Raw genomic sequence first — 26,553 nt, 5'->3', positions numbered from 1 at the left:
GTAACTAGTAATGAGCGGGCACTACCATGCTCGGGTGCTCAGTACTGGTAACTAGTGATGAGTGGGCACTACCATGCTCGGGTGCTCTGTACTCGTAACTAGTGATGAGCGGGCACTACCATGCTCGGGTGCTCTGTACTCGTAACTAGTGATGAGTGGGCACTACCATGCTCGGGTGCTCAGTACTGGTAACTAGTGATGAGCAGGCACTGCCATGCTCAGGTGCTCAGTACTGGTAACTAGTGATGAGCGGGCACTACCATGCTCAGGTGCTCAGTACTGGTAACTAGTGATGAGCGGGCACTACCATGCTCGGGTGCTCGGTACTGGTAACTAGTGATGAGCGGGCACTACCATGCTCAGGTGCTCAGTACTGGTAACTAGTGATGAGCGGGCACTACCATGCTCGGGTGCTCTGTACTCGTAACTAGTGATGAGCGGGCACTACCATGCTCGGGTGCTCAGTACTGGTAACTAGTGATGAGCGGGCACTACCATGCTCGGGTGCTCAGTACTGGTAACTAGTGATGAGCGGGCACTACCATGCTCGGGTGCTCGGTACTGGTAACTAGTGATGAGCGGGCACTACCATGCTCGGGTGCTCTGTACTGGTAACTAGTGATGAGCGGGCACTACCATGCTCAGGTGCTCAGTACTCGTAACTAGTGATTAGCGGGCACTACCATGCTCGGGTGTTCAGTACTGGTAACTAGTGATGAGCGGGCACTACCATGCTCAGGTGCTCTGTACTGGTAACTAGTGATGAGCGGGCACTACCATGCTCGGGTTTTCAGTACTGGTAACTAGTGATGAGTGGGCACTACCATGCTCAGGTGCTCTGTACTGGTAACTAGTGATGAGCGGGCACTACCATGCTCGGGTGCTCAGTACTCGTAACTAGTGATGAGCGGGCACTACCATGCTCGGGTGCTCAGTACTGGTAACTAGTGATGAGCGGGCACTACCATGCTCGGGTGCTCAGTACTGGTAACTAGTGATGAGCGGGCACTACCATGCTCGGGTGCTCAGTACTGGTAACTAGTGTTTAGCGGGCACTACCATGCTCGGGTGCTCAGTACTCGTAACTAGTGATGAGCGGGCACTACCATGCTCGGGTGCTCAGTACTGGTAACTAGTGATGAGCGGGCACTACCATGCTCGGGTGCTCAGTACTGGTAACTAGTGATGAGCGGGCACTACCATGCTCGGGTGCTCAGTACTGGTAACTAGTGATGAGCGGGCACTACCATGCTCGGGTGCTCAGTACTGGTAACTAGTGATGAGCGGGCACTACCATGCTAGGGTGCTCAGTACTCGTAACTAGTGATGAGTGGGCACTACCATGCTCGGGTGCTCAGTACTGGTAACTAGTGATGAGCGGGCACTACCATGCTCGGGTGCTCAGTACTGGTAACTAGTGATGAGCGGGCACTACCATGCTCGGGTGCTCAGTACTGGTAACTAGTGATGAGCGGGCACTACCATGCTCGGGTGCTCAGTACTGGTAACTAGTGATGAGCGGGCACTACCATGCTCGGGTGCTCAGTACTGGTAACTAGTGATGAGCGGGCACTACCATGCTCGGGTGCTCAGTACTGGTAACTAGTGATGAGTGGGCACTACCATGCTCGGGTGCTCTGCACTGGTAACTAGTGATGAGCGGGCACTACCATGCTCGGGTGCTCAGTACTTGTAACTAGTGATGAGCGGGCACTACCATGCTCGGGTGCTCAGTACTGGTAACTAGTGATGAGCAGGCACTACCATGCTCGGGTGCTCAGTACTCGTAACTAGTGATGAGCGGGCACTACCATGCTCGGGTGCTCAGTACTGGTAACTAGTGATGAGCAGGCACTACCATGCTCGGGTGCTCAGTACTCGTAACTAGTGATGAGCGGGCACTACCATGCTCGGGTGCTCAGTACTGGTAACTAGTGATGAGCAGGCACTACCATGCTCGGGTGCTCAGTACTGGTAACTAGTGATGAGCGGGCACTACCATGCTCGGGTGCTCAGTACTCGTAACTAGTGATGAGTGGGCACTACCATGCTCGGGTGCTCAGTACTGGTAACTAGTGATGAGCGGGCACTACCATGCTCGGGTGCTCAGTACTGGTAACTAGTGATGAGCAGGCACTACCATGCTCGGGTGCTCAGTACTGGTAACTAGTGATGAGTGGGCACTACCATGCTTGGGTGCTCAGTACTGGTAACTAGTGATGAGCAGGCACTACCATGCTCGGGTGCTCTGTACTGGTAACTAGTGATGAGTGGGCACTACCATGCTCGGGTGCTCTGTACTGGTAACTAGTGATGAGTGGGCACTACCATGCTCGGGTGCTCTGTACTGGTAACTAGTGATGAGTGGGCACTACCATGCTCGGGTGCTCTGTACTGGTAACTAGTGATGAGCGGGCACTACCATGCTCGGGTGCTCAGTACTGGTAACTAGTGATGATTGGCACTACCATGCTCGGGTGCTCTGTACTGGTAACTAGTGATGAGCGGGCACTACCATGCTCGGGTGCTCAGTACTGGTAACTAGTGATGAGCGGGCACTACCATGCTCGGGTGCTCAGTACTCGTTACTAGTGATGAGCGGGCACTACCATGCTCGGGTGCTCAGTACTGGTAACTAGTGATGAGCGGGCACTACCATGCTCGGGTGCTCAGTACTCGTTACTAGTGATGAGCGGGCACTTCCATGCTCGGGTGCTCAGTACTGGTAACTAGTGATGAGCGGGCACTACCATGCTCGGGTGCTCGGTACTCGTTACTAGTGATGAGCGGGCACTACCATGCTCGGGTGCTCGGTACTCGTTACTAGTGATGAGCGGGCACTACCATGCTCGGGTGCTCAGTACTCGTTACTAGTGATGAGCGGGCACTACCATGCTTGGGTGCTCTGTACTCGTAACTAGTGATGAGCGGGCACTACCATGCTCAGGTGCTCAATACTGGTAACTAGTGATGAGCGGGCACTACCATGCTCGGGTGCTCAGTACTCGTTACTAGTGATGAGCGGGCACTACCATGCTCGGGTGCTCAGTACTGGTAACTAGTGATGAGCGGGCACTACCATGCTCAGGTGCTCAGTACTGGTAACTAGTGATGAGCGAGCACTACCATGCTCGGGTGCTCAGTACTGGTAACTAGTGATGAGCGGGCACTACCATGCTCGGGTGCTCAGTACTGGTAACTAGTGATGAGCGGGCACTACCATGCTCGGGTGCTCAGTACTCGTAACTAGTGATGAGCGGGCACTACCATGCTCGGGTGCTCTGTACTGGTAACTAGTGATGAGCGGGCACTACCATGCTCGGGTGCTCAGTACTCGTAACTAGTGATGAGCGGGCACTACCATGCTCAGGTGCACAGTATTGGTAACTAGTGATGAGCGGGCACTACCATGCTCAGGTGCACAGTACTGGTAACTAGTTATGAGCGGGCACTACCATGCTTAGGTGCTCAGTACTTGTAACTAGTGATGAGTGGGCACTACCATGCTCGGGTGCTCAGTACTGGTAACTAGTGATGAGCGGGCACTACCATGCTCGGGTGCTCAGTACTGGTAACTAGTGATGAGCGGGCACTACCATGCTCTGGTGCTCAGTACTCGTAACTAGTGATGAGCGGGCACTACCATGCTCGGGTGCTCAGTACTGGTAACTAGTGATGAGTGGGCACTACCATGCTCGGGTGCTCAGTACTGGTAACTAGTGATGAGCGGGCACTACCATGCTCAGGTGCTCAGTACTTGGAACTAGTGATGAGTGGGCACTACCATGCTCGGGTGCTCAGTACTGGTAACTAGTGATGAGCGGGCACTACCATGCTCAGGTGCTCAGTACTGGTAACTAGTGATGAGCGGGCACTACCATGCTCAGGTGCTCAGTACTGGTAACTAGTGATGAGCGGGCACTACCATGCTCGGGTGCTCAGTACTGGTAACTAGTGATGAGTGGGCACTACCATGCTCGGGTGCTCTGTACTCGTAACTAGTGATGAGCGGGCACTACCATGCTCGGGTGCTCTGTACTCGTAACTAGTGATGAGTGGGCACTACCATGCTCGGGTGCTCAGTACTGGTAACTAGTGATGAGCGGGCACTGCCATGCTCAGGTGCTCAGTACTGGTAACTAGTGATGAGCGGGCACTACCATGCTCAGGTGCTCAGTACTGGTAACTAGTGATGAGCGGGCACTACCATGCTCGGGTGCTCGGTACTGGTAACTAGTGATGAGCGGGCACTACCATGCTCAGGTGCTCAGTACTGGTAACTAGTGATGAGCGGGCACTACCATGCTCGGGTGCTCTGTACTCGTAACTAGTGATGAGCGGGCACTACCATGCTCGGGTGCTCAGTACTGGTAACTAGTGATGAGCGGGCACTACCATGCTCGGGTGCTCAGTACTGGTAACTAGTGATGAGCGGGCACTACCATGCTCGGGTGCTCGGTACTGGTAACTAGTGATGAGCGGGCACTACCATGCTCGGGTGCTCTGTACTGGTAACTAGTGATGAGCGGGCACTACCATGCTCAGGTGCTCAGTACTCGTAACTAGTGATTAGCGGGCACTACCATGCTCGGGTGTTCAGTACTGGTAACTAGTGATGAGCGGGCACTACCATGCTCAGGTGCTCTGTACTGGTAACTAGTGATGAGCGGGCACTACCATGCTCGGGTTTTCAGTACTGGTAACTAGTGATGAGTGGGCACTACCATGCTCAGGTGCTCTGTACTTGTAACTAGTGATGAGTGATCACTACCATGCTCGGGTGCTCAGTACTCGTAACTAGTGATGAGCGGGCACTACCATGCTCGGGTGCTCAGTACTGGTAACTAGTGATGAGCGGGCACTACCATGCTCGGGTGCTCAGTACTGGTAACTAGTGATGAGCGGGCACTACCATGCTCGGGTGCTCAGTACTGGTAACTAGTGATGAGCGGGCACTACCATGCTCGGGTGCTCAGTACTGGTAACTAGTGATGAGCGGGCACTACCATGCTCGGGTGCTCAGTACTCGTAACTAGTGATGAGTGGGCACTACCATGCTCGGGTGCTCAGTACTGGTAACTAGTGATGAGCGGGCACTACCATGCTCGGGTGCTCAGTACTGGTAACTAGTGATGAGTGGGCACTACCATGCTCGGGTGCTCAGTACTGGTAACTAGTGATGAGCGGGCACTACCATGCTCGGGTGCTCAGTACTGGTAACTAGTGATGAGCGGGCACTACCATGCTCGGGTGCTCAGTACTGGTAACTAGTGATGAGCGGGCACTACCATGCTCGGGTGCTCAGTACTGGTAACTAGTGATGAGCGGGCACTACCATGCTCGGGTGCTCAGTACTGGTAACTAGTGATGAGCGGGCACTACCATGCTCGGGTGCTCAGTACTGGTAACTAGTGATGAGTGGGCACTACCATGCTCGGGTGCTCTGTACTGGTAACTAGTGATGAGCGGGCACTACCATGCTCGGGTGCTCAGTACTTGTAACTAGTGATGAGCGGGCACTACCATGCTCGGGTGCTCAGTACTGGTAACTAGTGATGAGCAGGCACTACCATGCTCGGGTGCTCAGTACTCGTAACTAGTGATGAGCGGGCACTACCATGCTCGGGTGCTCAGTACTGGTAACTAGTGATGAGCAGGCACTACCATGCTCGGGTGCTCAGTACTCGTAACTAGTGATGAGCGGGCACTACCATGCTCGGGTGCTCAGTACTCGTAACTAGTGATGAGCAGGCACTACCATGTTCGGGTGCTCAGTACTGGTAACTAGTGATGAGCAGGCACTACCATGTTCGGGTGCTCAGTACTCGTAACTAGTGATGAGTGGGCACTACCATGCTCGGGTGCTCAGTACTGGTAACTAGTGATGAGCGGGCACTACCATGCTCGGGTGCTCAGTACTGGTAACTAGTGATGAGTGGGCACTACCATGCTTGGGTGCTCAGTACTGGTAACTATTGATGAGTGGGCACTACCATGCTTGGGTGCTCAGTACTGGTAACTAGTGATGAGCGGGCACTACCATGCTCGGGTGCTCAGTACTGGTAACTAGTGATGAGCGGACACTACCATGCTCAGGTGCTCAGTACTGGTAACTAGTGATGAGCAGGCACTACCATGCTCGGGTGCTCTGTACTGGTAACTAGTGATGAGTGGGCACTACCATGCTCGGGTGCTCTGTACTGGTAACTAGTGATGAGCGGGCACTACCATGCTCGGGTGCTCTGTACTGGTAACTAGTGATGAGCGGGCACTACCATGCTCGGGTGCTCAGTACTGGTAACTAGTGATGAGTGGGCACTACCATGCTCGGGTGCTCTGTACTGGTAACTAGTGATGAGCGGGCACTACCATGCTCGGGTGCTCAGTACTGGTAACTAGTGATGAGTGGGCACTACCATGCTCGGGTGCTCAGTACTCGTTACTAGTGATGAGCGGGCACTACCATGCTCGGGTGCTCAGTACTGGTAACTAGTGATGAGCGGGCACTACCATGCTCGGGTGCTCAGTACTCGTTACTAGTGATGAGCGGGCACTACCATGCTCGGGTGCTCAGTACTGGTAACTAGTGATGAGCGGGCACTACCATGCTCGGGTGCTCGGTACTCGTTACTAGTGATGAGCGGGCACTACCATGCTCGGGTGCTCGGTACTCGTTACTAGTGATGAGCGGGCACTACCATGCTCGGGTGCTCAGTACTCGTTACTAGTGATGAGCGGGCACTACCATGCTCGGGTGCTCTGTACTCGTAACTAGTGATGAGCGGGCACTACCATGCTCAGGTGCTCAATACTGGTAACTAGTGATGAGCGGGCACTACCATGCTCGGGTGCTCAGTACTCGTTACTAGTGATGAGCGGGCACTACCATGCTCGGGTGCTCAGTACTGGTAACTAGTGATGAGCGGGCACTACCATGCTCAGGTGCTCAGTACTGGTAACTAGTGATGAGCGAGCACTACCATGCTCGGGTGCTCAGTACTGGTAACTAGTGATGAGCGGGCACTACCATGCTCGGGTGCTCAGTACTGGTAACTAGTGATGAGCGGGCACTACCATGCTCGGGTGCTCAGTACTCGTAACTAGTGATGAGCGGGCACTACCATGCTCGGGTGCTTTGTACTGGTAACTAGTGATGAGCGGGCACTACCATGCTCGGGTGCTCAGTACTCGTAACTAGTGATGAGCGGGCACTACCATGCTCGGGTGCTCAGTACTCGTTACTAGTGATGAGCGGGCACTACCATGCTCGGGTGCTCAGTACTCGTAACTAGTGATGAGCGGGCACTACCATGCTCGGGTGCTTTGTACTGGTAACTAGTGATGAGCGGGCACTACCATACTCGGGTGCTCAGTACTCGTAACTAGTGATGAGCGGGCACTACCATGCTCAGGTGCATAGTATTGGTAACTAGTGATGAGCGGGCACTACCATGCTCGGGTGCTCAGTACTCGTTACTAGTGATGAGCGGGCACTACCATGCTCGGGTGCTCTGTACTCGTAACTAGTGATGAGCGGGCACTACCATGCTCAGGTGCTCAATACTGGTAACTAGTGATGAGCGGGCACTACCATGCTCGGGTGCTCAGTACTCGTTACTAGTGATGAGCGGGCACTACCATGCTCGGGTGCTCAGTACTGGTAACTAGTGATGAGCGGGCACTACCATGCTCAGGTGCTCAGTACTGGTAACTAGTGATGAGCGGGCACTACCATGCTCGGGTGCTCAGTACTGGTAACTAGTGATGAGCGGGCACTACCATGCTCGGGTGCTCAGTACTGGTAACTAGTGATGAGCGGGCACTACCATGCTCGGGTGCTCAGTACTGGTAACTAGTGATGAGCGGGCACTACCATGCTCAGGTGCTCAGTACTCGTAACTAGTGATGAGCGGGCACTACCATGCTCGGGTGCTCAGTACTCGTTACTAGTGATGAGCGGGCACTACCATGCTCGGGTGCTCAGTACTGGTAACTAGTGATGAGCGGGCACTACCATGCTCAGGTGCTCAGTACTGGTAACTAGTGATGAGCGGGCACTACCATGCTCGGGTGCTCAGTACTGGTAACTAGTGATGAGCGGGCACTACCATGCTCGGGTGCTCAGTACTGGTAACTAGTGATGAGCGGGCACTACCATGCTCGGGTGCTCAGTACTGGTAACTAGTGATGAGCGGGCACTACCATGCTCGGGTGCTCGGTACTCGTTACTAGTGATGAGCGGGCACTACCATGCTCGGGTGCTCGGTACTCGTTACTAGTGATGAGCGATTGCCCCCATATATTATTGGCATTTGTGGATATCACTGTGTTGCACATTTGACTACATTTGTAACTCTTTGTTTCCTCTTTGTAGTTGTGTCGCTGATATGTAACACTTGCTCGGGATTACCGTATGACTGCCAGGAATCCACCCAGATCTGCACCGTGACCCAGACCAACTGTATGTCGCAGTCGTTCACAGTTGTAAGTGGTAAGGTGCTCGTGTCTCTGCTTTACCTACTTATTACTCGGTTCCCATCAATGGAGTCCAAAGTTAGATTTTTTTTTGTGGGGGGAGGGGCAGCATACTGTTTTTTCACCAAAGCTCATTGTGACTGCCTTCTCTAAAAATATCTACAGGCACCGCAATGGGGTACAACGCTACCCCATAAAACCTTTTTCATACATTTTTCATAGTCTTGATCCGGCGCCTCCTCTCTGCTTCACCGTCCTTACCCTGCTCCGTGTCCCACGTCATCCACACAGTGTCCTCCATTGTGCTCCTGAGCAGCCGCATTTGTCTCTGACCTGCTGAGGGTGGAGTAAATTAGTGTAGAGCGCATACGCAGGCACTTTTTGGCCTTTCCCGCGCATGCGCACTATAGTGTACAATATGGTAATTTTGCAATTTTTACACTGGCCCCTTAGGCTATTTTACACTCATTCTTATTGACCTTTCATGAAGGGTTATCAGCAGGCTCATTACCAGCAGAGGCAGGATCACAATGATCTCTATGCACAGCTATTTATACAGGATGCACCATTCACAACATGCCATGGTCACAACTGACCTTTGCACACGCTCATTAGAAACGTCACGAGAAGAGTAAGAGTCTATTGCTCCTAATGTTCATGTGTATTTCCTGAACAACAGGAAATATGAGTCTTAAAAGCCCCAGTGACTTTTCTGAGAAGTGCAACATTTCTACATTTACATTTTTATTATATTTACTAGAAGGTGGCCCTATTCTACGCATCGGGTATTCTAGAATTTACGTATTGTGTAGTTCATGTATGATTTTTGTTATAGATATATCTATATATAGATGTTGTTGTGTGTAGTTACCAAGTGTTTGTGTAGGGCGCTGTACATGTTCTGGGTGTTGTCTGGGTGTGGCGGGGGGTGAGAGCGGTGTTGTGTGTGTTGCGTTGTTTGTGGAGCGCTGTGTGTCTGTAGCGTTGTGTGTGTGTGTGTTGCGCGGTTTGTGTGGGTGTGGTGTGTTTTGGGGGGAGGTATGTTTTGTGCAATGTGTGTGTGTTGCGTGGTATGTGCGTATATTTATGTATGCCGCGGTGTTTGTGTGTTGGGTGTTGTGTGTGTGCGGCGTTGTCTGTGTGTGTCGGTGTCTGTGTATGGCGGTGTTTGTGGTTCCCAGTGTGTGTGTGGTGTGTTGTGTGTGTGTGTGTTGGGGGGAGGTGTGCACCTCCCATCGTGCTCCATCCCCCATGCTGCGCACCCCCCATCGTGCTTCATCCCCCATGCTGCGCACCCCCCATCGTGCTCCTTCCCCTATGCTGCGCATTCCCCATCGTGCTCCATCCCCTATGCTGCGCACCCCCCATCGTGCTCCATCCCCTATGCTGCGCACCCCCCATCGTGCTCCATCCCCCATGCTGCGCACTCCCCATCGTGCTCCATCCCCCATGCTGCGCACTCCACATCGTGCTCCATCCTCCATGCTGCGCACTCCCCATCGTGCTCCATCCCCTATGCTGCGCACCCCCCATCGTGCTCCATCTCCCATGCTGCGCACTCCCAAACGTGTTCCATCCGCCATGCTGCGCACTCCCAAACGTGGTCCATCCGCCATGCTGCGCACTCCCAAGCGTGCTCCATCCGCCATACTCCGCACTCCCCATCGTGCTGCATCCCCCATGCTGCGCACTCCCAAACGTGCTCCATCCGCCATGCTGCGCACTCCCAAACGTGCTCCATCCGCCATGCTGCGCACTCCCAAACGTGGTCCAACCGCCATGCTGCGCACTCCCAAACGTGGTCCATCCGCCATGCTGCGCACTCCCAAACGTGCTCCATCCGCCATGCTGCGCACTCCCAAACGTGCTCCATCCGCCATGCTGCGCACTCCCAAACGTGGTCCATCCGCCATGCTGCGCACTCCCAAACGTGCTCCATCCGCCATGCTGCGCACTCCCAATTGTGCTCCATCCGCCATGCTGCGCACTCCCAAACGTGCTCCATCCCCCATGCTGCGCACCCCCCATCGTGCTCCATCCCCCATGCTGCACCAGCATCAGCCTCTCTGTCCCCAGCATCAGCCTCTCTGTCCCCAGCATCAGCCTCTCTCCTCCCAGCATCAGCCTCTCTCCTCCCAGCATCAGCCTCTCTCCTCCCAGCATCAGCCTTTTCGGTCCCCAGCATCAGCCTCTCTCCTCCCAGCATCAGCCTCTCTCCTCCCAGCATCAGCCTCTCTCCTCCCAGCATCAGCCTCCTCCAGCACGCCGTGCTCCTCTGCCGACACTCACAGATCCGATCGCATACACTCACACACACACACACCCGATCGCATACACTCACACACACCCACACACACCCGATCGCATACACCCATACATACCCACACACACCCGATCGCATACACCCACACACACCCGATCGCATACACCCACACACACTCACACACACCCGATCGCACACACTCACACACACCCGATCGCATACACTCACACACACCCGATCGCATACACTCACACACACCCGATCGCATACACCCACACATACCCACACACACCCGATCGCATACACCCACACACACCCGATCGCATACACCCACACACACTCACACACACCCGATCGCACACACTCACACACACCCGATCGCATACACTCACACACACCCGATCGCATACACCCACACACACCCGATCGCATACACCCACACATACCCACACACACCCGATCGCATACACCCACACACACCCGATCGCATACACCCACACACACTCACACACACCCGATCGCACACACTCACACACACCCGATCGCATACACTCACACACACCCGATCGCATACACCCACACACACCCGATCGCATACACCCACACACACCCGATCGCATACACCCACACATACCCACACACACCCGATCGCATACACCCACACACACCCGATCGCATACACCCACACACACTCCCGATCGCACACACTCACACACACCCGATCGCATACACTCACACACACCCGATCGCATACACTCACACACACCCGATCGCATACACTCACGCACACACACATTGACGATATTGCACATACACACTCACACTCACAACATCCGGAGATACCACATGCTTCTGGCCATGTGATCCTCCGGCAGGTCCTGGAAGCTCACAGCACAGTATCGCCGCCGAGAAGCAAGCGATATCTCAGGATGTTGTGAGTGTGTGGATGCGATGTGATGTGTGTGTGAGAGTGAGTGTGATCTGATGTGTGTGCGTGTGTGTGTGTTCCACCGCTGCAGGACCTTGATGCGCTGGTAACTATGCTACCATGGTTACCAGCGTATCTCGTACCCCGCTCGCACGGGAGCCCACACCAGCATACGCCGACCAGCCCCAGCAATGCGAGGGTATGTGTCGGCTGGGTTGGCGGCGTACGCTGATGTCGGCTCCCAGGGGTACAGTACTCACCTGGTAGTCGTGGCTCCGTGACCGTGTCGGTTCGGGGAATGCGTGGGGGGGCGGGGCCAGAGCTAGCGTGCATTGCGTGAGGGGGGCGGGGCGTGGCCGAGTTGCCAATGCCTGCAGAGTGCCGGGGCGAGAGGCCAATCTGTGGGGGGGCGGAGCCTGGGCGAGCGGCCGGCCAATCCGTGTGGGGGCGCAGCCTGGGCGAGCGGCCAATCCGTGCGGGGGGCGGGGCCATGGCGAGCCCAGCGGCCAATCAGCTTTGTGTCACCGTAAGGACACAATTTTGGAGCAAGACAGACAGACAGACAGACAGACAGACAGACAGATAGACAGACAGACAGACAGAATAAGGCAATTATATATATAGATTACCAGCTATAGAAATCGGCGTTGCCCAGGATAATAACTGAGTGTCTCTCTGTCTCTCTCACTCTCCCTCTATCCCTCTCTCTCTGTCCATCTCCTCTGTCTCTGTCTGCCTTTATCTCTCTCTCTTTGTGTGTCTGTGTGTCACTATCTGTGTGTCTCTGTCTCTTTGTGTGTGTCTCTGTGTCAGTCTTTGTGTGTCTTTGTGTGATGGTGTCTCTGTGTGTCTCTGTACGATGGCGTCTGTGTGTCTGTCTGATGGTGTCTCTGTGTGTCTGTGTGTGATGTCTCTGTGTGTTTCTGTGTGATGGCGTCTCTGTGTGTCTCTGTCTGATGGTGTCTCTGTGTGTCTGCGTGTTTCTGTCTCTGTGTGTCTCTGTATGATGGTGTCTCCGTGTGTCTGTCTGATGGTGTCTCTGTGGGTCTGTGTGTGATGTCTCTGTGTGTCTCTGTTTGATGGCGTCTCTGTCTGTCTCTGTCTGATGGTGTCTCTGTGTGTCTGCGTGTTTCTGTATCTGTGTGTCTCTGTATGATGGTGTCTCTGTGTGTCTCTGTCTGATGGTGTCTCTGTGTGTCTGTGTGTGATATCTCTGTGTGCCTCTGTTTTTCTCTGTCTGATGGCATCGCTGTCGTCTCTGTGTCTTTGTCTCTGTTTCTATGTCTGTCTCTGTGTGTCTGTGTATCTCTGCGTGTGTCTCTGTCTCTGTGTGTCTGTTTTTTGTCTGTCTCTCTGTGTGTGTCTCTGTGTATGTCTCTGTGTGTCTCCGTCTCTTTGTGATGGCGTCTCTGTGTGTCTCTTTCTGATGGTGTCTCTGTGTGTCTGTCTGTGTGTGTTTCTGTGTGTCTGTGTATCTTCTATGTGTATGTGTGTGCCTCTATCTCTGTGTCTCTGTCTCGTCTCTGTGTGTCTCTGTCTCTGTGTCTCTCTGTTTGTCTTTGTCTCTGTGTGATGTTGTCTCTGTGTGTCTCTGTGTGTCTTTGTCTCTGTGTGTCTCTTTCTGTGTCTGCCTCTGTCTGTCAGTGTAGCTGTGTGTGTGTCTCTTTGTCTCTGTGTGTCTCTCTGTCTGTGTCTCTGTGTGTATCTCTGTGTGTCTGTTTCTGTGGGTCTCTGTTTCTCTTTGTGTGTCTCTGTATGTATCTGTGTGTCTCTGTGTGTCAGTGTAGCTGTGTGTGTCTCTCTCTGTCTCTGTGTGTCTCTCTGTGTCTCTGTGTGTATCTCTGTGTGGCTCTGTTTCTCTTTGTGTGTCTCTGTATGTATCTCTGTGTGTCTCTGTGTGTCAGTGTAGCTGTGTGTGTCTCTCTGTCTCTGTGTGTCTCTCTGTCTGTGTCTCTGTGTGTATCTATGTGTGTCTCTGTTTCTGTGGGTCTCTGTTTCTCTTTGTGTGTCTCTGTATGTATCTGTGTGTCTCTGTGTGTCAGTGTAGCTGTGTGTGTCTCTGTCTCTGTGTGTCTCTCTGTCTGTGTCTCTGTGTGTATCTCTGTGTGTCTCTGTTTCTGTGGGTCTCTGTTTCTCTTTGTGTGTCTCTGTATGTATCTCTGTGTGTCTCTGTGTGTCAGTGTAGCTGTGTGTGTCTCTCTCTGTGTGTCTCTCTGTCTGTGTCTCTGTGTGTATCTCTGTGTGTCTCTGTTTCTGTGGGTCTCTGTTTCTCTTTGTGTGTCTCTGTATGTATCTCTGTGTGTCTCTGTGTCTCTCTGTTTGTCTTTGTCTCTGTGTGATGGCGTCTCTGTGTGTCTCTGTGTGTCTTTGTCTCTGTGTGTCTGTTTCTGTGTCTGTCTCTGTGTGTCAGTGTAGCTGTGTGTGTCTCTCTGTCTCTGTGTGTCTCTCTGTCTGTGTCTCTGTGTGTATCTCTGTGTGTCTCTGTTTCTGTGGGTCTCTGTTTCTCTTTGTGTGTCTCTGCATGTATCTCTGTATGTCTCTGTGTGTCTCTGTCTCTATGTTTCTGTGGGTCTCTGTCTCTCTTTGTGTGTCTCTGTATGTTTCCATCTCTGTGTGTCTCGGTGTGTCTATCCGTCTCTCCACAGAAATCATATTACCTCACACAAAAGCTTCTTATACTAAGAATGTCCTTCGTTGCCTATAGCAACCAACCACAGCTCCTATTAATAACCTGTAGCTCCCAGCTCCACTTACTGTAATGAAAGCAGGTTTTTTGGAGAATAACTGTAAAGCACGGGGTTAAATTTTTGCCTGAAAACATAGTCTATGATGTTCTTTGAGTCACATGAGGCGTCTGTCTCTGTAAATGCGATGGTGCGGATTCCTTTAGCGGACATACACACATACATACCTACATAAACACATATACATACACACACATACCTACACACATACACACACAAATACACACACACATACACATACATACCTACATAACATACACACATACATATACATACACACACATACCTACACACATACACACACATATACACACACACACATACACACACATACCTACATACACACACACACACACATACACACTCATACCTACACATACATACACACATACATACACACATACACATACACATATATACATACACACATACACATATACATACATACATACACATACATACACACACATACATACATATGCATACACACACATACACATACATACATACACACACATACATACACACATACACATACATACATACACATGCATACACACACACACATACACACACACATACATACATACACACATACATACACACATACACATACATACACACACATACACATACATACACACACATACATACATACACATGCATACACACACACACACATACACACACACATACATACATACACACATACATACACACATACACACACATACACATACATACGCATACATACATATGCATACACACACACATACATACACACACATATATACATACACATGCATACACACACACATACACATACATACACAAATACATATGTCGCGGGCGGGGAGGAGGGTGTCAGCACACCGCGCTCACCCCTTCTGCTCGGGTCCGGCAGCTGCTCAGTGGTGGCTCGAGCGGTGGGCCGGATCCCGGGGTTTCTCGAGCGACACTCCTCGCCCGTGAGTGAAAGGGGTTTGTTGGGTGCGGGGATTGTTATAGTTCGTGATGCCACCCATGGTTGTGGTGATTGCACCACCGCTGCTCTGGACGGGGATCCCGGGGATGGTGATGGGAGCAGCCAGGTGTTGTGTTGCCCCTCCGTGGGTAGGGGTTGGTGATCCCGGGGCCCGGTGATGGTTTGTGAGGTGCGGGGCCTGGTGGGCGCAGGGACGCGGGGGCAGCGCTGTGCCTTGCGGCACTGTGGTACTCAGCCTGAGACACGGACACAGTTTGTACGGTAAACCAAACGGCTGGTAGGACGGTCCCACAGACGGCTGCACCTGCACTCCCGGTAGGTGACGGTGATGTCCCTCTTCCTTGCACCTATGTTTGACTGATGGTAGCGGTGGATTCCCTCCGGTTACCCGCTCCCCGACTGCAATCTGGGCCGGAGGAGCTCTACACTTTGCCCGCAGGCGCTGGCCCTGAGAAACTGGTGCCTTGGCGGTGGCGGTGCCTCTGTTGTACAGGTTGGGCTGTTGCCTTCAATCGGGACTTGGTTGCTGGGGGATCTACGTCCCCTTCACTGACGGATTCGGCAAATTTGGCGACTCCTAGCCTTGCCAGGGTCCGAGAGGCCCCTGCCCTGGTGCTGACTGTCCTTCGGAACACTGCTCCAGACCACCGGGCACACAGCCAACGGGGTCCTTCCAGGAACTTCCAAACGGTCCCCCTCCAGACAGTCACCGCCGTCGCTGACCTTGCTGTTCTGGCCCTACACAAAGCTGGGCCCTCAGGCTTTGCACACTCTCTGCTCTGTCACCACTTCTTGCTCTCCTCCTTTTCCACTTTTCTTTCCTTCACTTTCCACTTGCTGTTTACTTTAGCCCTGCCTGGGCTACTCCTCCACTCCTTCCACTTCCTCCTCCCTGACTGATCTGCTGTTTACTCAAGCTCGTCCCTGAGCTGACTGCCTGGTACTTCCCGCCTCCAGAGCTGTGATCTCCTTGGTGGGCGGAGCCAACCGCCTGGCCCACCCCCTGGTGTGAATCATCAGCCTCTGGAGGAAGGCAACAAGGATTTCTGGTTAGCTGTGATGTGCCTACCTGGAGTGTGGGGTGTGGTGGTGTTGTGACCTGTGACCCCTGGCTTGCCCAGGGTGACACATTCCCCCTTAGCAAAATGCAGACCGTCCGCGGGCTGCCGTCCTACACCGGTTTTATTTTTCTGAAAAAGGGGTAACAAGGTTAAGCAAACATGAATAACATTTTTAATAACTTCTTCCCAAGACGGGAGGCACAATTACTTTTAACGTTGCAACGGTTTACGGTTACGGTTTCCGCTCTCTCCCACCCAAGTAACCTGGCCCTGATGCTGCCCCTAAAACCCAGGCAGCACCCCTTGACCCACAGTCCAGCACACGGTACCCGAGCGGGATCTGTCCTTCCCTCCAGAGGGTAGCCACCGGTTCCTTTGGCGGCTGGGCCCTGGCCTGCTCTGCTCAGGGCCCTCCCTCCAACCTGCCTCTCCGGAGGCGGCATTGCGGAAACGGTAACGGTAACCAACATATTTACAAGCCACTAACGTCTGTGGTTGCCCTGCAAGTTCACGGGCTTGTCCATGGATAGTTCCCATGCATTTTTAAACGGTCCCCACGGGGACAACGGTGCCGGCTCCAGCCGGTTTCAAATCACAAGCAAATCAGGTTAAACTTCGGGTAATTTTCATTTTCCTTATCATTTTTCAAACTTTTAAACAACCAACAACAAACAGGTGGTCCCCACGGGGACGGTGCTACGGGCACCCGCTGCCCTACTCCGGACTTCCAGGCTCCAGTGCTCCTTCCAAGGGAGGGGGCGCGGCGCTTGCTGGGGCCTCTGGGCTGCCCCTCAATCTAGCGTCCAGCGCAAACCACCCTCGCTCCCCAAAGAACCGAGTGTACTGGACGATATCACCCGGCATCAGATTACGGCCAGGATGCTCCTCGGGCAGGTGGGCATTCACATCCCGCCGGGCTACAAAAACTTCGGCCTCCAGGCCCGGCTCGTAGATGAACCCGTAGCCCCGGCGGACATCAAACCGCCTCACCTGCCCCACGTACAACGGTCCTCGGGCACGGGAGGTTGCCTGCCGGAGGTGCTCCTTCTCCCGGATCGCTCTGGCCACCAGTTCGGCCTTCTTCCGCTCCCTCTCGGCGATCTCCAGGCCCAGCGGTACCGGCTCCCTATCCCAGTACGGCGCTGCTGCCAGCGCCAGCGCACGGGTCGGGCCCCGCGGGACATCCTGGACGTTACCCACTGTCAGGACTACGGGTGGCATGTCCCGCGGTGTCTTGGCGTTGGGCGCTGCCTTGCAGCAACAACCCGGCGCTACCTCAGCCGAGGTGTGGGGGATGGGCATAGGGGCTTTCCGCTGCCGGGCCTTCGGCTCGGAACGGGTCATCGGCTCCGGCTCGGGGAGTTTTTCAAGGGATGCCTCCGGTTCTACTTTCAGCGTCTTCCACGGTAACACCTCCGGTGTGCCGCGGGCTCCGGTTACAGGTCGGCCCGCTTGGGCGGGGACGCTGGGTACTGCTACCGGTTGCGGTGGTAGCAGGCCTAGTGGCGGGGTCACGGCCTCCGGGACGGGTGGCGAGGGAGGAAACGGGGGGAGAGGGCTTGGACCGGGCCCCACAGCCGCGATGACCGGCCCTTCAAGGGCATCGGGACGTGGGTCACTCACCCTCCCTTTCTCCGCCTCCTCCTCGCGTCTCCGCACGGTGGCTACAACGTCCGCCATGTCGGCCTCCCACTCCTCCATGAGGAGCTGCATCCTGACCTGCAGCCTTTGGTAGAGCTGCGCGGTTCGGATTTCCACCCACGCCGCGGTTCCAGGCGCGGGGGCTACGGTGTCGCGGGACGGCATCCACATGATGGCTTCTCTTTTTGCTTCCAGGAACGGTTTGTTTGCAGAGTCCTGGCGTCCCTGCTTTTATAGCCGCAGCTACATGCGGCCGGCCGCCATCGCGTCCCCCTTAGCTCTTCCCGGCCCCTCCTCTCTCGGGGCGGGGTTTTGGCCTTCGCGCCTCTACTGCTCGAGAAGACGCTCGAGCGGGAACTTTTCGCGCCAAAGATGGCGGCTTCTGAAATTTTTCTGCCGGATACCTCCGGCGGTAACAAGGCGCACCTCTACCAGACGGCAGAGCGGTAAGATCCTGTTCGTGACGCCAAGTTGTCGCGGGCGGGGAGGAGGGTGTCAGCACACCGCGCTCACCCCTTCTGCTCGGGTCCGGCAGCTGCTCAGTGGTGGCTCGAGCTGTGGGCCGGATCCCGGGGTTTCTCGAGCGACACTCCTCGCCCGTGAGTGAAAGGGGTTTGTTGGGTGTGGGGATTGTTATAGTTCGTGACGCCACCCACGGTTGTGGTGATTGCACCACCGCTGCTCTGGACGGGGATCCCGGGGATGGTGATGGGGAGCAGCCAGGTGTTGTGTTGCCCCTCCGTGGGTAGGGGTTGGTGATCCCGGGGCCCGGTGATGGTTTGTGAGGTGCGGGGCCTGGTGGGCGCAGGGACGCGGGGGCAGCGCTGTGCCTTGCGGCACTGTGGTACTCACTCAGCCTGAGACACGGACACAGTTTGTACGGTAAACCAAACGGCTGGTAGGACGGTCCCACAGACGGCTGCACCTGCACTCCCGGTAGGTGACGGTGATGTCCCTCTTCCTTGCACCTATGTTTGACTGATGGTAGCGGTGGATTCCCTCCGGTTACCCGCTCCCCGACTGCAATCTGGGCCGGAGGAGCTCTACACTTTGCCCGCAGGCGCTGGCCCTGAGAAACTGGTGCCTTGGCGGTGGCGGTGTCTCTCTGCTTCAGGTTGGGCTGTTGCCTTCAATCGGGACTTTGTTGCTGGGGGATCTGCGTCCCCTTCGCTGACGTATTCGGCAAATTTGGCGACTCCTAGCCTTGCCAGGGTCTGAGAGGCCCCTGCCCTGGTGCTGACTGTCCTTCGGAACACTGCTCCAGACCACCGGGCACACAGCCAACGGGGTCCTTCCAGGAACTTCCAAACGGTCCCCCTCCAGGCAGTCACCGCCGTCGCTGACCTTGCTGTTCTGGCCCTACACAAAGCTGGGCCCTCAGGCTTTGCACACTCTCTGCTCTGTCACCACTTCTTGCTCTCCTCCTTTTCCACTTTTCTTTCCTTCACTTTCCACTTGCTGTTTACTTTAGCCCTGCCTGGGCTACTCCTCCACTCCTTCCACTTCCTCCTCCCTGACTAGACTGCCTGGTACTTCCCGCCTCCAGAGCTGTGATCTCCTTGGTGGGCGGAGCCAACCGCCTGGCCCACCCCCTGGTGTGAATCATCAGCCTCTGGAGGAAGGCAACAAGGATTTCTGGTTAGCTGTGATGTGCCTACCTGGAGTGTGGGGTGTGGTGGTGTTGTGACCTGTGACCCCTGGCTTGCCCAGGGCGACACACATACACACATACATACATACATACACATGCATACACATACATACATACACATACATACATACACATGCATACACACACACACATACACATACATACATACATACACATGCATACACATACATACATACACATACATACATACACAAATACATACACACACATACATACACATACATACACATGCATACACATACATACACACACATACATACATACATACACATGCATACACATACATACATACACATACATACATACACATGCATACACACACACACATACACATACATACATACACATGCATACACATACATACATACACATACATACATACACATGCATACACACACACATACACATACATACATACATACACATGCATACACATACATACATACACATACATACATACATACACATACATACATACATACACATACATACATACACAAATACATACACACACATACATACACATACATACACATGCATACACATACATACACACACATACATACATACATACACATGCATACACATACATACATACACATACATACATACATACACATGCATACACACACACACATACACATACATACATACATACACATGCATACACATACATACATACACATACATACATACATACACATACATACATACACAAATACATACACACACATACATACACATACATACACATGCATACACATACATACACACACATACATACATACATACACATGCATACACATACATACATACACATACATACATACATACACATGCATACACACACACACATACACATACATACATACATACACATGCATACACATACATACATACACATACATACATACATACATACACATACATACATACACAAATACATACACATACATACACATGCATACACATACATACACACACACACATACATACACACACACATACACATATACATACATACACAAACACACATATACATACATAAACACAAAAAATCATATTTAAATAGTAGGTCATTTTTTGAGGACGCATTATCTTTAAGAATACACATATTTGATCAGTAGAGATGTAATTACAATTCCACACTGAAGACATTAGGTAAATTGATACATTTGGGGGTCGCGCTTGGTCTTGGAAGACGTCTGGTAAATGTATGTGTGCACTTCATGCAGTCGGGTCAGTTCTGCAGGTCTCCATTAGTCGTCTATTTTAGGCTCGCCCCGTGTCCGGGTCGGTTTGATCTTTTGGTGCTCGGTTATTTCAGTGAATCTCACAGTTTGGTTGTGAGAATCCGTGTCCTCCGCAGGAGCCGGCGCAGACCGCAGCCACTTACTGTGGAGACCTGGGGATTGCTTTTATGCAGCAAATCACACGTCACACTGCCTATTCTTCACAACAAAGAACTCTCTGCATTCAATATTTAAATATAGAAACTTCAGGAACAGTTTTGTAGCTGAAATCGTTTATCTCTATTATACTGCTCTTATGCATTACATCTGCTTTTTTTTCTGCAATAAAACTTAAAGGCCTATAATCTCCAAAATACATGTTTATGGCATCTGTCTCAAAAACAACAGAATGTGTACTGGATACTGCCCCCTATATATAAGAAAACAACTACTATAATACTGCCCCTATATATAAGAAAACAACTACTATAATACTGCCCCTATGTACAACAATATAACTACTATAATACTGCCCCCTATATATAAGAAAACAACTACTATAATACTGCCCCTATGTACAAGAATATAACTACTATAATACTGCCCCCTATATATAAGAAAACAACTACTATAATACTGCCCCCTATATATAAGAAAACAACTACTATAATACTGCCCCCTATGTACAAGAATATAACTACTATAATACTGCTCCTATGTACAAGAATATAACTACTATAATACTGCCCCCTATGTACAAGAATATAACTCCTATAATACTACCCCTATGTACAAGACTATAACTACTATAATACTGCCCTCTATGTACAAGAATATAACTACTATAATTCTGCTCCCTATGTACAAGAATATAACTACTATAATACTACCCCTATGTACAAGAATATAACTACTATAATTCTGCTCCTATGTACAAGAATATAACTACTATAATACTGCTCCTATGTACAAGAATATAACTACTATAATACTGCCCCTATGTACAAGAATATAACTGCTATAATACTGCCTCCTATGTACAAGAATATAACTACTATAATACTACTCCCTATGTACAAGAATATAACTACTATAATACTTCTCCTATGTACAAGAATATAACTACTATAATACTACTCCCTATATACAAGAATATAACTACTATAATACTGCCCCTATGTACAAGAATATAACTACTATAATACTGCCCCCTATGTACAAGAATATAACTACTATAATACTGCCCCCTATGTACAAGAATATAACTACTATAATACTGCTCATATGTACAAGAATATAACTACTATAATACTACTCCTATGTACAAGCATATAACTACTATAATACTGCCCCCTATGTACAAGCATATAACTACTATAATACTGCCCCCTATATATAAGAAAACAACTACTATAATACTGCCCCTATGTACAACAATATAACTACTATAATACTGCCCCCTATATATAAGAAAACAACTACTATAATACTGCCCCCTATGTACAAGAATATAACTACTATAATACTGCTCCTATGTACAAGAATATAACTACTATAATACTGCCCCCTATGTACAAGAATATAACTCCTATAATACTACCCCTATGTACAAGACTATAACTACTATAATACTGCCCTCTATGTACAAGAATATAACTACTATAATTCTGCTCCCTATGTACAAGAATATAACTACTATAATACTGCCCCTATGTACAAGAATATAACTACTATAATTCTGCTCCTATGTACAAGAATATAACTACTATAATACTGCTCCTATGTACAAGAATATAACTACTATAATACTGCCCCTATGTACAAGAATATAACTGCTATAATACTGCCTCCTATGTACAAGAATATAACTACTATAATACTACTCCCTATGTACAAGAATATAACTACTATAATACTTCTCCTATGTACAAGAATATAACTACTATAATACTACTCCCTATATACAAGAATATAACTACTATAATACTGCCCCTATGTACAAGAATATAACTACTATAATACTGCCCCCTATGTACAAGAATATAACTACTATAATACTGCCCCCTATGTACAAGAATATAACTACTATAATACTGCTCATATGTACAAGAATATAACTACTATAATACTACTCCTATGTACAAGCATATAACTACTATAATACTGCCCCCTATGTACAAGCATATAACTACTATAATACTGCCCCTATGTACAAGAATATAACTACTATAATACTGCCCCCTATGTACAAGAATATAACTACTATAATACTGCTCCTATGTACAAGAATATAACTACTATAATACTGCCCCTTATGTACAAGAATATAACTACTATAATACTGCCCCTTATGTACAAGAATATAACTACTATAATACTGCTCCTATGTACAAGAATATAACTACTATAATACTGCTCCTATGTACAAGAATATAACTACTATAATACTGCCCCTTATGTACAAGAATATAACTACTATAATACTGCCCCTTATGTACAAGAATATAACTACTATAATACTGCTCCTATGTACAAGAATATAACTACTATAATACTGCCCCCTATGTACAAGCATATAACTACTATAATACTGCCCCTATGTACAAGAATATAACTACTATAATACTGCCCCCTATGTACAAGAATATAACTACTATAATACTGCTCCTATGTACAAGAATATAACTACTATAATACTGCCCCTTATGTACAAGAATATAACTACTATAATACTGCCCCTTATGTACAAGAATATAACTACTATAATACTGCTCCTATGTACAAGAATATAACTACTATAATACTGCTCCTATGTACAAGAATATAACTACTATAATACTGTCCCTATGTACAAGAATATAACTACTATAATTCTGCTCCCTATGTACAAGAATATACCTACTATAATACTGCCTCCTATGTACAAGAATATAACTACTATAATACTGCTCCTATGTACAAGAATATAACTGCTATAATACTGCCTCCTATGTACAAGAATATAACTACTATAATACTGCCCCCTATATACAAGAATATAACTACTATAATACTGCTCCTATGTACAAGAATATAACTACTATAATACTTCTCCTATGTACAAGAATATAACTACTATAATACTGCCCCTATGTACAAGAATATAACTACTATAATACTGCCCCCTATGTACAAGAATATAACTACTATAATACTGCCCCTATGTACAAGAATATAACTACTATAATACTGCTCCTATGTACAAGAATATAACTACTATAATACTGCCCCTATGTACAAGAATATAACTACTATAATACTGCTCCTATGTACAAGAATATAACTGCTATAATACTGCCTCCTATGTACAAGAATATAACTACTATAATACTACTCCCTATGTACAAGAATATAACTACTATAATGCTTCTCCTATGTACAAGAATATAACTACTATAATACTGCCCCTATATACAAGAATATGACTACTATAATACTGCCTCCTATGTACAAGAATATAACTACTATAATACTGCTCCTATGTACAAGAATATAACTACTATAATACTACCACTATGTACAAGAATATAACTACTATAATTCTGCTCCCTATGTACAAGAATATACCTACTATAATACTGCCTCCTATGTACAAGAATATAACTACTATAATACTGCTCCTATGTACAAGAATATAACTACTATAATACTGCCTCCTATGTACAAGAATATAACTACTATAATACTGCCTCCTATGTACAAGAATATAACTACTATAATTCTGCTCCCTATGTACAAGAATATACCTACTATAATACTGCCTCCTATGTACAAGAATATAACTACTATAATACTGCTCCTATGTACAAGAATATGACTACTATAATACTGCCTCCTATGTACAAGAATATAACTACTATAATACTGCTCCTATGTACAAGAATATAACTACTATAATACTACCACTATGTACAAGAATATAACTACTATAATTCTGCTCCCTATGTACAAGAATATACCTACTATAATACTGCCTCCTATGTACAAGAATATAACTACTATAATACTGCTCCTATGTACAAGAATATACCTACTATAATACTGCCTCCTATGTACAAGAATATAACTACTATAATACTGCTCCTATGTACAAGAATATAACTGCTATAATACTGCCTCCTATGTACAAGAATATAACTACTATAATACTACTCCCTATGTACAAGAATATAACTACTATAATACTTCTCCTATGTACAAGAATATAACTACTATAATACTGCCCCTATATACAAGAATATAACTACTATAATACTGCCCCCTATGTACAAGAATATAACTACTATAATACTGCTCCCTATGTACAAGAATATAACTACTATAATACTACCTCTATGTACAAGAATATAACTACTATAATACTGCTCCTATGTACAAGAATATAACTACTATAATACTGCTCCTATGTACAAGAATATAACTACTATAATACTGCCCCTATGTACAAGAATATAACTACTATAATACTGCCCCTATGTACAAGAATATAACTACTATAATACTGCCCCCTATGTACAAGTATATAACTACTATAATACTGCCCCTATGTACAAGAATATAACTACTATAATACTGCCCCTATGAACAAGAACATAACTACTATAATACTGCTCCTATGCACAAGTATATAACTACTATAATACTGCCCCTATGTACAAGAATATAACTACTATAATACTGCCCCTATGTACAAGAATATAACTACTATAATGCTGCTCCTATGTACAAGAATATAACTACTATAATACTGCCCCTATGTACAAGAATATAACTACTATAATACTGCTCCTATGTACAAGAATATAACTACTATAATACTGCCCCTATGTACAAGAATATAACTACTATAATACTGCCCCCTATGTATAAGAATATAACTACTATAATACTGCTCCTATGTACAAGAATATAACTACTATAATACTGCCCCTTATGTACAAGAATATACCTACTATAATACTGCTCCTATGTACAAGAATATAACTACTATAATACTGCCCCCTATGTACAAGTATATAACTACTATAATACTGCCCCCTATGTACAAGTATATAACTACTATAATACTGTCCCTATGTACAAGAATATAACTACTATAATACTGCCGCTATGTACAAGGATATAACTACTATAATACTGCTCCTATGTACAAGAATGTAACTGCTATACTACATATTTTGTATTTTGCAGAGAATGGGAGCGTTACAGAATGGACATACAAGGGCTGCACACAAGGACTTGTCTGCAATGAGACAATTTACACAGATTTGGGCTACAGGAGAACCTATATCAGTTCCACCTGCTGCACCACAGACTTGTGCAACGATAACACCTACTATGGTACGTTTTAAGCAAGTTGGTCAATTCCAACAAGCAAGTTGTCAAAAGTTTCTATTCTATATTTATTCACAATTTGTATAAGGTTCTGGTTCATCCGATGCAGTATAGAAATAGTATAAAAGCCGATGGTCTAAATCTAAAATGTATATGGAGCTCTAAGGAGCATTTTATGT

At 48.8% G+C, this 26,553-nt stretch overlaps 1 protein-coding gene across 1 annotated transcript in view; it reads left to right on the top strand.

Annotated features, from left to right (window-relative positions):
* Nucleotides 1-26,553, top strand: part of LOC142256973 (urokinase plasminogen activator surface receptor-like) — a 56,335-nt gene that overhangs the window by 23,071 nt on the left and 6,711 nt on the right. Inside the window, exons 2-3 of the mRNA XM_075329004.1 lie at nucleotides 8,375-8,491; nucleotides 26,231-26,380. Coding sequence (XP_075185119.1) covers nucleotides 8,375-8,491; nucleotides 26,231-26,380 — 267 coding nt within the window. The remainder of the gene's footprint in view (nucleotides 1-8,374; nucleotides 8,492-26,230; nucleotides 26,381-26,553) is intronic.

This window comes from Anomaloglossus baeobatrachus, chromosome 11 (genome assembly GCF_048569485.1).
Source record: "Anomaloglossus baeobatrachus isolate aAnoBae1 chromosome 11, aAnoBae1.hap1, whole genome shotgun sequence".
NCBI lineage: Eukaryota > Metazoa > Chordata > Amphibia > Anura > Aromobatidae > Anomaloglossus > Anomaloglossus baeobatrachus.
This window is presented reverse-complemented; position numbering and strand designations above follow the sequence as displayed.